This window comes from Cetorhinus maximus, chromosome 15 (genome assembly GCF_964194155.1).
Source record: "Cetorhinus maximus chromosome 15, sCetMax3.hap1.1, whole genome shotgun sequence".
Classification (NCBI taxonomy): domain Eukaryota; kingdom Metazoa; phylum Chordata; class Chondrichthyes; order Lamniformes; family Cetorhinidae; genus Cetorhinus; species Cetorhinus maximus.
This window is the reverse complement of record NC_135893.1, coordinates 72,555,891-72,570,258: the sequence shown is the minus strand read 5'-3', so window position 1 is coordinate 72,570,258 and position 14,368 is coordinate 72,555,891. Positions and strand designations below refer to the sequence as shown.

The following is a 14,368-nucleotide window of genomic DNA, read 5'->3' as shown; positions in this document are numbered from 1 at the left end:
GTTGCCTATCTGCTGAGTATTTCCAGCACTTTCTATTCTTATCCCTATTGCCTCAGATTATAGTTTTGACAGCTGCCTTTTTTCTGTCATTAAGTACCAATGTTCTCTCAGTTCCAGCAGTTCCAGCCTTTACTTGTGGGTGTGAATTCACAATAACATAAAAGCACCTTTCATCATTTAGTCATATGCCAAAAATAATGGTTAGAAACCATTAGGTCAGCAGTAGGTCTGAAAATCAGGACTAAAGTGTTCTAGCTAGATCTCTGCTCTCACGTTCCTCGGGGTAAGGCTTTGCACTGGGAATGGGACCTCAAAATTGCATCCAAGCAGCACAAGGTTATTTAAAGAAGTATGGAACCACTTAGAGATGAAAGGAACCATCTTGTTCTTGAGGGGAAGGGAATGGTGGAGATGATTAATAAATGTTTTAGATCTGATTTTTACAAAGGAAGTTGAAAGTAGGACTCTAGGGGTACCAAGGGAGGATGTGAAAGAATCACTAATGGAGAAAAATATTCAAGTGGACAGTGTATTAAAAAAAAATCCAATGAGACTAAAGCGGAAAATCACTGGGCTAGATCACTGAAGACGATTAGGAATTAGAGATCAGAAATTTCCAAAGCTCCTTGGAGTGGATCTTGACTTTGTGCAATAATGTAAAATGGATGATAGTGAGGTAACAGTTCATTTTACATATCGCCCCATTTTTTATTTCTATTGGAGTGATGGATGTAAAACTCAGGGGGTTTGTATAACAGACTGCAGACTCGCTATCATCTGTATGCACCATCACACACCTAACCCTAACCTTAATTCCCTTGAAATCAGGAATTGTGCCAAGCAGCCGCACAGTAGAAAATGTTACACTCTGTTTAAGAAAAGGTAAAAGCTAAAGACAGGAAACAATAGACCAATTAGTCTTTGCTCTGTTTGAATAAACTTCAAAGGGCCAATTTTAGAAAGCATGCTCCTGGTGGCAAGTTTCACCAGCTAAGAAATGATGGACTAGGTGCCCGCAATGACTATGATAATTCCTGGGCTTGTACTGGTGAGAGCTCTGCTCCTTCACTACCAGGGTTGACTAGCCCAAACAGAAAATCCATCCTAGTTTTTGGAATGACAGCTGCATTTCCTGCCATTATTCCCCAAGGAAAACGGTATAGTGGAAAGCCCCCAATCCGACGGAGCAGAGCAGGATATTCCAGCGACTGCAGCTTACATGAGGTTTGATGCACCAAAGTCGAAGTTGAGGAGAAACTGGCCGGGATTCAGAGGTAATCTTACATTTTGATTCTCTCCTTTTGTGTTATGAATGGCTGAGTCAATATAATTACCTGTCTGTAATGCAGCGCTCAGTCATTACTCATCCAATCTCCATGGTGCTAATATTCAGACTGGGATCGTGCTAGTGCATTATCATTTACATTCATGCTGAGAGGGAAGGGTATGAAGGGTCAGGAAATGGTGTAGATTGTACAGCATTCAGGAACAGACTATTCCAGCCCAACATTTATGGTCCACTTGAGCCTTTTCCCGTTGTTTCTCATCTAACGCTTATCAGCATAACCCTCCATTCCTTTCCCCTTCATATGTTATCTAGCTTCCCCTTAAATACATCCATACCATTCACTTCAACCATTCCTAGGGTGGGAGAAGGTTTCACATTCTCATCATTCTCTGGGTAAAGAAGTTTTTTCTGAATTCTTTATTTGAGCTTTTGGTGACTAGTTTGGCTCTAGTCAGACGTACTTCCAGGGGTAAAAATTAGGGGCAAGAACATAACAAACTTATGGTATGCTGAGGACATTGCACTCCTTTCAGAATCAAATAAAGGCCGTACAAAATATCATAGATCAAGTAGAAAGTTTAGAATATGGATTGAATATCAAAAAGACAAAAGCAATGGTAGTTGGAAGGAATACATTAGAAGAAAGAATGAAGATTATTGAAGTGGACGATGTCACACTGGAACAAATAGATAAGTTTGTCTATTTAGGACAAATGATAATAGAAGATGGCAGATGTGATGCAGGAGTCAGAAGAAGGATAGCAATAGCCAGAAGTGACTTTGTGAGGATGAGGGATGTGTTAGCAGCAAGAAAACCTGAGCATATAACAAGGAAAAAACTCAAGTTGCTGCATTCTATCCACTTTCCTGAATGTCTCAGACACCTGGACAATAGGTAAAGATCTGTGGAAGGAAATCAAGGCCTTTGAAATGTGGATGTTAAGACGTATGTTTAAAATTCCATATACGGACCATACGACAAGTGAAGAGATGCTTGAAATTGCAAGAGTAACAAGGATTCTAAAAAGTGACATCCAGAAAAGAAAATGTCAGTATTTCAGCCATTTGATCAGAGCTGGAAAGCTACAGAGATCTCTTCTAGAGGGAAAATTACAGTAGGACGTGACCGAGGCAGAGTTGACGGATATCACAAAGCAGTTGTCGAGCTACAGTGGACGGGTGAGGATGGCGCGAGACAGACAAGTGTAATATACCATGACAGCAGATACCTCGGTAGGAGAAGCTACAAGCAGGACAGGGCAGGAGGATTTACTCTCTTCCCCACAAGTGCAAACAGTCTCTCTGTCTCTACTGTATCAAAAGCTTTCAGAGACCCAACCTGTTCATCCTTTTCTGATGGATATAAGCACACGGTCCTGGTTTCATCCTTGTAGGTCTTTTTTGCAGCGCCTCTACATCCACTTAATAAAACATTGACTAGAACTGTACACAGTACTCCAGGTGTGGCTCCAACAAGGTTCAATTCAAGTTTAATACAACTTCGTTATTTTTCAATTCTATCCCTTTTTAAATAACCCCAAGGCCTGGATTTTCACTCCCGGGTCAGGTGCACAGAGCCCGGAGAATTCCCGGCTCCACAAAGTTGACCTTTCAAAATGGCTGCCTGGACTTTGGACTTTCGCTCTGGGGAAGCAGGTTAGACTAGAAGTCAGGGTAGGCGACCTCAGAAGAAGTGAGGAGGCTGTCGGGTGTGGAGGCGGGCTGGGCAGAAGGCCTGCCTTGGAAATCCAGCACTGTGTCCAAAAATGAAACAAAGGATAAAACATAAAACCTTCCTCCAGCCCTCTCACGCCCCATCCATGCCAGTCCATGCCACCTCATGCCCTATACCCACCCCATAACCCCCATACCCTTCATGCCAACCTATGCTCCTCCACCTAGCCCTGTGCCTTTTATTTCCCTATGCCAACTTAGTGCCAATTCATGTCAGCCCATGCCCCCTTTGCCTTTACACCCATGATGCCATCTCACCCAGTATCCAGCATGGGAGGACCTCAAGACCCATGTAGGGATGGGATAAAATAAAGTTTTAAGTGTCCATTACAGGCTTCGCCATCTACAAGATGCACTACTGGAACTCACTAAGGCTCCTGAGGCAGCATCTTCCAAACCCAAGTCTGTTACCATCGAGAAGGACAAGGGGCAGCAGATACATGGGAATACCACCTGCTGGAAGTTTCACTCCAGGCCACTCACCATTCTGACTTGGACGTATATCACTGTTCCTTCAATGTCACTGGGTCAAAATCCTGGAACTCCCTCCCTAACAGCATTGTGGGTGTATCTACATCACGTGGACTGCAATGGTTCAAGAAGGCAGCTCACCATCACCTTCTCAAGGGCAATTAGGGATGGGCAATAAATGCTGGTCTAGCCAGTGACTCCCATCACCCATGAATGAATAAAAAAAACTATACTGAGAAAAAAAGCATTTACTACATTTACATTCCTTCAACTAAATAAAGCTTTATAACAATAAACGTTTCATTCAAGTGCACAATCCCACATAACAACAAGCATTGGAATTCAGAGTCCCACTTCAAAGAGTCTGGAACCACTTGTAGCTGTTAATCAAACTGTGAAATGGCAGGCACCCTACTGTGATAATGGATGGTTGTGAAATCAGTCACACAGCACTAATCCAGTAATAAATAGTCGTTTGGGGAAAACAGCAATTTATACTGTATGAGAAGGGAGTGCTGATTGGCTGGCAAGTAGATTCTGATTGGTAGAGGTGTTGTGATAGAGAATGCACCAGTGATGGTGACTGACAGTTAACTGCCAAGCATTGTTTGAAATTTAAACCAGGCAGCTGACCCTGATTGTCAAAGCATTGCCCTAAGGAATGAGTCAGCGAACGGCTGTCACTTATTTTGTTTAGCTGAAGCAGGTGCAATGTGTGTACATGTTCTTTCTGTCTGCAAAGAACAGGGCCCTGTGTAATAACCAATGTAGCTTCCAGTACATGCAAATGTGTCACACTGTGAGCCCGACTGACAATGGTTGTCGGCATAATTCTTAGCACACTGAGGATTATTTAGCAAATGTTGACCACTGTGTTTTGAGTTTTGAAAGCACAGGCTGGTCAGGCACGGTGTGTACTTTGCCCATTGTGGACAGCAGCTGGGACATGCTGTTTGATACGATCCTCCAGTCTTTGAGATGTACAGCCTACATACCTAGCATCACACTGGCACTGAAATCCATATACCACATTACTTATTTGTATGATAGGCAGAACGTCTTTTTGGCTTGACGGCAGCATCCTGTTAGTGGCAAAAACCACTTTTGATGTTACTGCATAGTAGCAGTGTGAAACAGCTAGCTTCACCTGTTGCTCAAAGTTTTGAGATACCTTGGCCCTCCAGGGCAATCTGAGGTAGACTGGGCACTTTTGAGGGCCATAAGTGATGGCCTTAGGCAGGTACATGCTATGAGATTGGTCTTATTGGCAACCTTGTAAATAGGGCCTAAGTCATTTGCTCACCATGCAAGCTTGATGCTGAACTAGAGCACATCACAGGCATCCTGTGGGATAATGGCTACCCTGATCAGATCATTTCGCACCATACATCATGCTCATTGTGCCTGTTCAGCTGGACAATATAAGTGACAGCCATTCACTTACTCATTACTGTCAAGAAGATATAATAATTCTCATAATGTTATTGAAATTTATTGTAAGAGTATATGTGTCTATGTGTCCAGGTGTGTGTGTGTGTGTGTGTGTGACTTAATTGAATTAGTCTTGGGTGCGTTGATCTTAGAAGAGAGGTTAGGTTTGAAATGTTGATTCGGTAAACATGGGGAAGTTTAGAAACATAGGTGTCAAGGGAACATTTGCATTTTTAAATAAACCAGATAGATTGTTTTCAAAGGAGGGGTGAAATGTGTCAATGAAGTTTAGAAACAGTCAGCAGGGGTTTTTCAGATGGCGTGCGGGGGGCGGGCTCGACATGCTGATGCGTCAAATGACGTCGGCCGTGCGTCCCGACATGATCGCGCAGTCCCGCGATATTTTGTTTGGCGGGCGCGTGCCAGAATCGGCTGCATGCCCGCCGATATGTAAACAGCCTATTAAACCCATTAAGAAAATAATTGATCTAATTGTTAATGCTGCCTGTCCAACCTTAAGGTTGGCAGGCAGGCAAAAAGGACAAGTGGCCTTCGCGTTTTTCAGGAAATTTCATCCACGAGCGGGATGAGGTCCCCTCAAGCTTCTATTAAATAAATAAAAAATTGTACCTAAATATAAAAACATGTCCCATCTCATTTGACACAGTCGCATGAGGGGGGACATGTTTAATTAAATTTTTAAACCATTTATTTAATTATTTCAACATCGACTCAATCTTCCTGAGGCAGCTCTGTGCCTCAGGGAGATTGAATCGCTTTTGCGCATGCCCAGACTCACCCTCCTCCCCCCGCCCGCACAGGTAGCGCTGAGCGCTACGGCTCACGCATTACGCTGGGCGGGCCTTAATTGGCCCGCCCTCGTAAAATGACGGCACGGAGCCGATCACGGACAGCGATTGACTCTGCGACCGTCCCCGTCTGCTCCCGACGAGCCCGCCCGCCACCTGAAAAATTCAGGCCAGTGTGTTTATTTTTCCCAAAGATTACTGGTAAAACTTAGTGCTATGAGAGGGTTTTATTATCAGGGAGATAAAGCCCAAAGATATAGTGAAACAATGGGTATTTGCATTCAAAGAGGAAGATATGCATAAAGAGGAGAAGACTGTTTTTAAGGGAAGGCATTTTTTTTTAAGATCTTACAAATGTGTTAAAAGCCTTCAGATTCTATGCCTCAAGCTGCTGTCCTCAAAGGACTGAAGTTAAGAAAACTCACTTGGAATTCGACTTGTTCAGGGTATCATGTTTCTTTGCCTGGGTCTTTTAAAAATCTATGTGCCTTACTGTTGCCTTAATGAAAACGTAACTCTGAGTTAATTTGATTAGGGGATTTAGAAGTTATCATAGTAGTAATTTGTAGATCTACATGTATATTTAAAATCATTTCTCTTATTAATAAATGTTTAATCTAGTTTTATAAAAACCTATAAGACTTGGTGATCTTATTACTACTGAATTCAAGGCATGCATCTTGAAATTTATACAAATTGAAAATTAGTTGTGACAGTTGTTCCAAGTTTCCCTCTGGAATTTGAGCTGCTCAGCATTTACCATCGGCTGTGTCATAACATTACCCAGGGCAAAGCCTTGACCAATCAGGGTCAAGCTGCCTGGTTTAAATTTCAAACAATGTGTGGTAGCTAACTGTCACCATCGCTGGTGCATTCTCCATTGCAACACCTCTACCAATCAGAGTCAACTTGCCAACCAATCAGCACTCTTCTCGTACAGTATAAATTGTTGTTTTCCCCTTATATTGGTATTCTTGCGAAGTGTCCTGATGAGTGCAAGATGAAAAGCTTTGACATGTCTCTTTTTCTAGCAGTAATCCAGTAGTAGAAGCTCTTAGGCTTATGTCAACAGACAGAGTGAAATAGCACACGGTTGTTTTTCTTAACGCTCTAGGCATTTTGTTCAAAGATTTAAAGGGCAGGACTTTTAAATTCCTTGACAGCTTGATAGCTCACTTTGACAGGTGCTTTTGACATTCCTCTTGATACTTTTGACAGGTCCTTTTGACAGGTGCTTCTGACATTCTTGACAGTTGATTTTGAGAGATCTGTTGAAAGTTTCAATGAGCTTGACCATAATAGTTTATGCATTTTTAATGCATATTTATGCTTACTTTTAACAATTCCAAAGGGCATTTTGCCTCCACCAAAGGGCACCTTAACTCCATCAAAGGTGTCCCAGCACCAGATCCAAAGGGGTACCTTACCTCTCCAAAGAAGTACCCTGGCTATCCAAATGAATCCACCAAGTTCAGACCTGCTCTTATCAGGTCTAATCTGCACACTTTGGGTTTCATACTCCAGGTCTACTAAAATCCTTCTTGAGTGGAGGCAGCTGATGATTTAAATGAGCTGCCCTTGTGAAACGCGCATGGGAATTTCTGTGTTCAGCGATGGAGAGGCTCTATGTTGTGGCAAAAATCTGGGCCTGAGCATTTGATTTGCTTATTTATGGCCCTTTTACTTTTAGTGATCTGTGTGTTTGTATTTCTGACACCATTTTGCTCCTCTACCCCATTTAGCTTCTTTCTTTCCAAGTAAAATGCGACCTCCTTATTTTCCTTACCAATACCTCACACTTGCCTGTGCCCCTTCTGCAAATTTCTGAATGTCTTCTTGCAATTTGTTGCAGTATTGACTGCCCCCCCTCCTTCTGCTGTCCAGAAATTTGGAAATTATGGGCAGAATTTTGCCCTTGCTGGGCGGGTGGGCAGCCGATCGCTGCCACCAAAATGGGCCCCGCCGCCATTTTGAGTAGGCAGACCAATTAAGGCCCGCCCAGCGGGCTGCCCAACAGGAAGTGCTATGCGCTTCCTGTGCGGGGGGGGTGGGGGAGGGATTCCCCAACTGTCAAAGTGCGCTCTTTCGCACATGCGTGCAAAAGAGCACACTGCGCCCTGAGACTAAGTGCTGTCTCAGGGAGAGCGCTGAAAGTTTTATAAACTTAAAAAATAGAAAAATAAAAAAATTATTAACATGTCCCCCCCATGTGACAATGTCACACGAGATGGGACATGTTAATAAATATCACATAAAGTTTATTAACGTTTTTTAAAACAGACATGAAACCTCATCCCGCCAGTGGATGAGGTTTCATGTTTTTTCAGAAGCCCGCCGGGGTTCCTGACCTGCCCGCCAGCCTTAAGGTTGGACAGGCAGGGTCTTTAATTGGCTTAATTATCCTGTCAATGGCCTCAATTGGCCATTGACAGGTCAGCGGGCGGACAGCTGATTGCGCTGTCCCCCCGCCTTCCTGAATATTTAAATGGGGCGCGATGATGTCGGGGTTCCTCCCAACGTCATCACGTGTCATTTTCGCGTCGGCGAGTGGGCCCCGCCCCCAACTCGCCGATGGAAAAATTCTGGCCTATGACTCTGATTTTAAGGTCTAAATCGTTGACATAAATTATGAACAGCAGTGGTCCTAGCATTTTCCTCGTGGGACTACTCTTTCTAGCTGCTGCCACTCTGAACAGCTACCCTTTACCTCTACCCTCTGCTCTCTGTCTTGCATCCAGCGAGCTATTTGTCCCCTGATTCTGCACGCTCTGATTTTATTCTTTAGTCTGTTACATGGTACTTTATTAAAGGCATTTGTAAAGCTAGATTTATTAAATCTACTACAATGCCTACTCTCTCTGAAGTGAGTGTAGGGTTAACAGGTAGCAGAGGACTTTTAAAACTTCTTTCATGGGATATGGGTGTCGCTGGCCAGCACTTGTTGGCTGAGTGACTTGCTCGGCTATTTCAGAGTCAGCCACATAGGAGTCACATATAGGCCAGGCCAGGTAAGGACCGCAGATTTCCTTCCCTAAAAATAAATTATTGAACCAGATAGGTTTCAATGACATTTGTCATGGTCACCATTACTGAAATTATCTTTATATTATGGATTTAGTAATTGAATTTATATTCCACCAGCTGCTATAGTTGGATCTGAACCATACCCCCGGAGCATTACCAGTCTAGTGACATAACCACTACACTACCATCTCCTTCCTATATTGACATAAGTTCCTTTACTTACTTTGGCTATTCTTGTGAGGACATTGACCCTTTGTAAGGCAGCGTTTCAACTGCCTCTACACCTTCCCCTCGACAACATGTAACACCCTCTGAATGGGACTTCCTGCTCTCAATGCCCATTGGATGGCCCCTCGTGACTTCTGCTGGCAGCACCTCCACAAAGACATCTGAAAACTTGAGTGCCCTTGTTACTGCTGCTATGCTCTCTCAGCCATTTTGCTGTGTCTGGAGCTCTCAGTGTAAGCCCCTGCCAACCCCCCATTTAAGCTGGCTACTGCCTTCTAAAGACTGTACCAGAACTGTATCATCCAGGGCAATGAAGAGCAGATTTTCTGCCTTCCAGTTCACCTGGTGTGACCAGTGAGGGTTCTGGCAGCAAAATACATAGAACAGAACCCAGTCCGACTGGTCTGTGTTAGTATTTGAGCTCTGAACGAACACAGCAGTGAGCAGATGCAAGGACCATTCTATCACACACCCATCAACAGGTGGAGAACCCGTGGAGCCACCACCAACACTGGATAATAATTCTCGGGGTTTGGAGATGGTCTTGTTGCCAGTTGTTGCCATTCGTCTGTTGAAAGCGCTCAATATTTAGGTCACTTTATTCGTGAAATTATCTGCGTTGCCATTCAGCACTTTGATGTAAGCATCACAAAGGCACTTCAAACATTTAATTTAGCACAAATAGGACCCTGCGGACTGATATCAGTTTGTTTACACATGGGAAGCAATCCAACTTGAGGCCCTTCACTTCTGTGTTTGTCTCTTTAGATCTTTAAAAACCAGTTTAATTACATTTTGAGAAAGAGCAAATGGTTTGGGGGAGGGGAGGGTGGGGTGGGGTGGGTTGTGGGGCGGAAGTGCTCCTGATCAAAAGGAATTTGTTGGGAAAGAGGCTTTAATAAAGATCAATGAACTGAACAAGAAATTTAACCTGGTTGTTGGCAGCCCCAATTCTCCAGGGCACCAGGTCGCAAAGCAGTTCATAAATGATAAAGTGTCGTGGGAGTTGGGATTTCCACCCTGCTTTCCTGAGCTTGTGCTGAGATTTTGAAAAATGGCACAGTAACACCTAATAAGTAAAATTTTAAAAAGTGTAAGTCACCTACAAGGATCAACACCTGTCCTTGCCTCAGGAGTTATGAATGATTAAAGTGACTAACATCATTTCAGGTCTCACTTGTACAATTCAATAAAAATCACAAGGCTGTAAAATGTACTGCAGCTTCAGAACCAAGAAGAGCATGAAATAATACGGGCGCTGAATGCATAACTATATAAGAGAAGAGTTCCTTAGCACTTTGGTTTATGTTAGGGTGGGAATCACAGTATAAGTTAGTTTTAATTTGGTCAAGTTGATTGCGCACATCAGAACAGACTTTTATACGCATCTTACTTTTAATCGTATGCTGAAGTAAAAGTCTTGGCTGAATGGAAATCTGGTTCAGATCAGCCCAGCAGTCTTTGTTGGGTTTGTTTTATCATTATGAATCTATCGCTTTCCTCTGCATGAAGCTTGAAATCGAGACAATGTGACCTGCTGCCATTGAGCTCAATACTCAAAAATAGCAGCTTAGAGGTCAAAAACATCATCAAGGTAAGTTCGGCTGAAGGAGCTCCATTTAGCTCATCCTGTGATGCTAAATGGGCCAGTGCTCTCCTCCCAGGACAAGATTTCATCTTGACCCACTGACTCTGCCAGAACCCAGTCCCAATTTCTTGGTTCAGGATTCATCCCATATGCAGAATGAATTGCCGGAGGAATTCCCAATGCCAAGAGGGAGCCGGCCAATGAAATCCCAGCACCACAAAAGGTGGTAAAGGGTAGAAGGGTGGAGGGAGTTACAATTGGCTCCATTTTGGGTGGTGCTATGGGAAGTGGAATTTGCATTTAATTTGATCCTCCATAGTTCTGCCCAATTGCTCACATTGTCTAAATTTTTACTGTAATTTCTTGGATGCTAGATAATTGCATCCCTCAAACCCTACCCAATTTACTATCATCCACCAATTTGACAAATTCGACAAGTTTACATTGCAATCTGAATCTAGGTCATTTTTGTTGATCAGGAATAGAAGTGGCTCCTGTCCTGGAGATTCCTGGGACATTTCACTCAGTGTCTCTCCCCAGCTTGACATCACTTCCTGAACTAGCACTCACTGTTACCTCTCTGTTAACCAATTCCTCCTCCACCTTTAGGTTTTGCCCAGCCTTAAGATTATGTACAGTCTTTCACATGGTACATTATTGATGCCTTTCTGGAAGTCTAGGTAGACTATATTTGAGGCTTTTCAGTATCCAGTTTGACGGGTAGGATCTGAGGATCTGCCCCTTTTGAAACCACATTTACTCCCACTTACCTCTATTTTTATATTTTCATTGAGGTAATCCTGCACTCAGAACCAAATGATTAATTCTATTCTTTTGTTGGTTGCTCATTTATAATAGGCCTATAGTTACCTGGTTTTGATTTATCACCTTTCTTGAAAAAGGACACTGTTTCCAATCCAGTGCAACCACCCTTATATTTCTGACTCTCCCACGAGGATGGGCAGCACTTTATAGATCTTCCCCCTTCCATCACTTGACATCCTTGGGTATAATTCTTTTTGCGGCCTGCAGTAATGTTGGAGCCTCATTCACACCCAGCAGGTTAGAAAATAATAGTTCATTGACAGCTATGTTGGGCCCAGGCAAGTACTGGAGTGCAAAAATCTAGGCCATTCGATTTCATTGTTGACCCTGCCATGTTGGCTGGCACGCTACACGTGTTTAACCTAGTGAGTGTTTCCAAGAGCCAATCATTTAATATACATTAATTATTTTTCCTTCAACCTCAGTTTTGGCTGTAGGTTTGATAGAGGTGTTCAAAATCATGAGGGGTCTGGACAGAGTAGATAGGGAAAAACTGTTCCCATTGGTGGAAGGTTAGAGAACCAGAGGGCAAAGATTTAAGGTAACTGGCCAAAGAAGCAATGCCGACATGAGGAAGTGCAGCAAGTGGTTAGGACTGGAGGCAAGATCAATGGAAGCATTTAAGAGGGAATTGGATTATTATCTGAAAATGAAGAATGTTCAAGGAGAAGGCGGGAGAATGGCACTAAGTGAATTACTCCTTCAGAGAGCCAACACAGACACGATGGGCTGAATGGCCTCCTACTGTACTATAACCATTCTGTGATTCTGTACCCTGAAGGGTTCCCAATTCTCCCTTGATGACCCTGTTTTTTGTTGCAGTAATGAGAGCACTTTCCATTGTTGCAATAAGCCTTCAGAGTAACACTCAATTCTAGTTCTTTCTTTGACCTTCTGACTGTCATTTTATATTCTTCCCTGCGGAGTCTTCATCTTTTCTCCCGACACTATTTGCAATGTGTATTTTTCTCATTTGAGTCCTCTTTGAATTATCTTAACCCATAGAGGATCATGTTACCTTGACCTGCATTTACAAGTCCTTGGTATGGACTTAGTCTGCTGCTCAGCAAGTGCTCCTTAAAGGTTTCCAATTCTCAACTGAGTTTTCTTGGTATTACCATAGCCAAATTTAGTTCTCCCCATATTTTATTGAAAGCTGTACATCTGTATATTGACTTCTGGTTTAATGTCAATGTTGGTTATGTTGCCACTCATTCCGTTCCCAATACCATATCTAATAATCCACTTGGCTAGGCAGTAGTCATTACTGATGTTCAGTAATTCAGATTCGAGACACTTGGGCACTACCAGTTTATATCTTTTTATTCACTTTTGAGATGTGAGCAGCACTAGCAAGGTCAGCACTTAATGCTGATTGGCTAAAGTTATGTAGCTTACTGTTTACACAAACCTTTCTTACCTCTTGGAACAATCGAATGGTCTGTAGAAACCCCAAGACTTACCCATGTTCCCTTTGCACGACATACAGGTATCCCCTCATTAAAACCCATTCTAATAGCGCATTTATGTTATAGCATGGTTTCTAAGTTAGGGTGTTCCTTGAAAAGCGCTGCCTCCATTTCCGTTTCAGCTCGGTTACTGAACAGGCTAAGCCCTTCTAAAAAAAAAGGCCACCCCATTGCTTCCTTCCCTGACTCCCGCTCGCTGCCTCCCTCCCCTGACCCTCCTGTTCACCACCTCCCTGCTTTGACCCTCCCGCTCACGGCTTCTCTCCCCTGAGCACCCACTCGCAGCCTCCTTCACCCACCCTTTCCGCTCATCACTTCCCTCCCTCCCCTGACTCTCCTGCTCACCACCTCCCCTCCCTCCCTGACCCTCCCGTTTGCTGCTTCCCTCCCCCAGCCCTCCCACCTGCCTCTTCCCTCGCCAACCCTCCCACTCCCCCACCTTCCTACTCGCCATCCCTCCCGCTCCCCACCCCTCCCACTCACTGCCCCTCCTGCCTACCGCTTCCTGCCATCTCCCTCCTGCTCACAGCTTCTCTCGCTTGCTTCCTCCCTTGTGCAGCCTCTCTCCCAAGTTCTCGCTTACCGGACAGCTGGGGCTTGGGAGAGGGAGGTGGTGAATGCGAGGGTTGGCGAGCAGAAGAGGTGGTGAGTGTAGGATCGGGGAGGGAAGCTGCGAGTGGGAGGGTCAGGGGAGGTGACAAGTGGGAGGGGACGGGGAGGAAAGCAACGAGCAGAAGAGTTGGTGAGCGGGGAGGCAGTAATCAGGAGGGTTGGAAGCAGGAAGCAGCAAAAGGGAGAAATGGTGAGCCAGAGGTAGGTAGCGATCGGGAGGATTGGCAATCGAGAAGATGGCAGGCAGGAGGGTGGGGGCTAGCGGGAGAATGGGCGAGCGGGAGGGTCGGGGTGCGGGGAGGTGGGAGAGCGGGAGAATGGGCGAATGGGCAAGCGGGAGGGTCAGCGAGTGGGAGGTTCGGGGTATGGGGAGGTGGGAGAGCGGGAGGGTCAGCGAGTGGGAAGGTCGGGGTGTGGGGAGGTGGGAGAGCGGGAGGGTGGGAGAGTGGGAGGGTCAGCGAGTGGGAAGATCGGGGTGTGGGGAGATGGGAGAGTGGGAGAATGGTCGAGCGGGAGGGTCAGCGAGTGGGAGGGTCGGGGTGTGGGGAGGTGGGAGAGCAGGAGAATGGGCGAGCAGGAGGGTCAGCGAGTGGGAGGTTCGGGGTGTGGGGAGGTGGAAGAGCGGGAGGGTGGGAGAGCGGGAGGGTCAGCGAGTGGGAGGGTCGGGGTGTGGGGAGGTGGGAGAGCAGGAGAATGGGCGAGCGGGAGGGTCAGCGAGTGGGAAGGTCGGGGTGTGGGGGGGTGGGAGAGCGGGAGGGTGGGAGAGTGGGAGGGTCAGCGAGTGGGAAGGTCGGGGTGTGGGGAGGTGGGAGAGTGGGAGAATGGTCGAGCGGGAGGGTCAGCGAGTGGGAGGGTTGGGGTGTGGGGAGGTGGGAGAGCGGGAGGGTGG

General features: G+C 45.1%; 1 protein-coding gene across 3 annotated transcripts in view; it reads left to right on the top strand.

Moving 5' to 3' along the window:
- Positions 1-14,368, top strand: part of LOC144690806 (equilibrative nucleoside transporter 4-like) — a 156,209-nt gene that overhangs the window by 120,259 nt on the left and 21,582 nt on the right. For all 3 annotated transcript variants that reach the window (XM_078558631.1, XM_078558632.1, XM_078558633.1), the window contains exon 8: positions 1,151-1,274. In XM_078558631.1, coding sequence (XP_078414757.1) covers positions 1,151-1,274 — 124 coding nt within the window. The remainder of the gene's footprint in view (positions 1-1,150; positions 1,275-14,368) is intronic.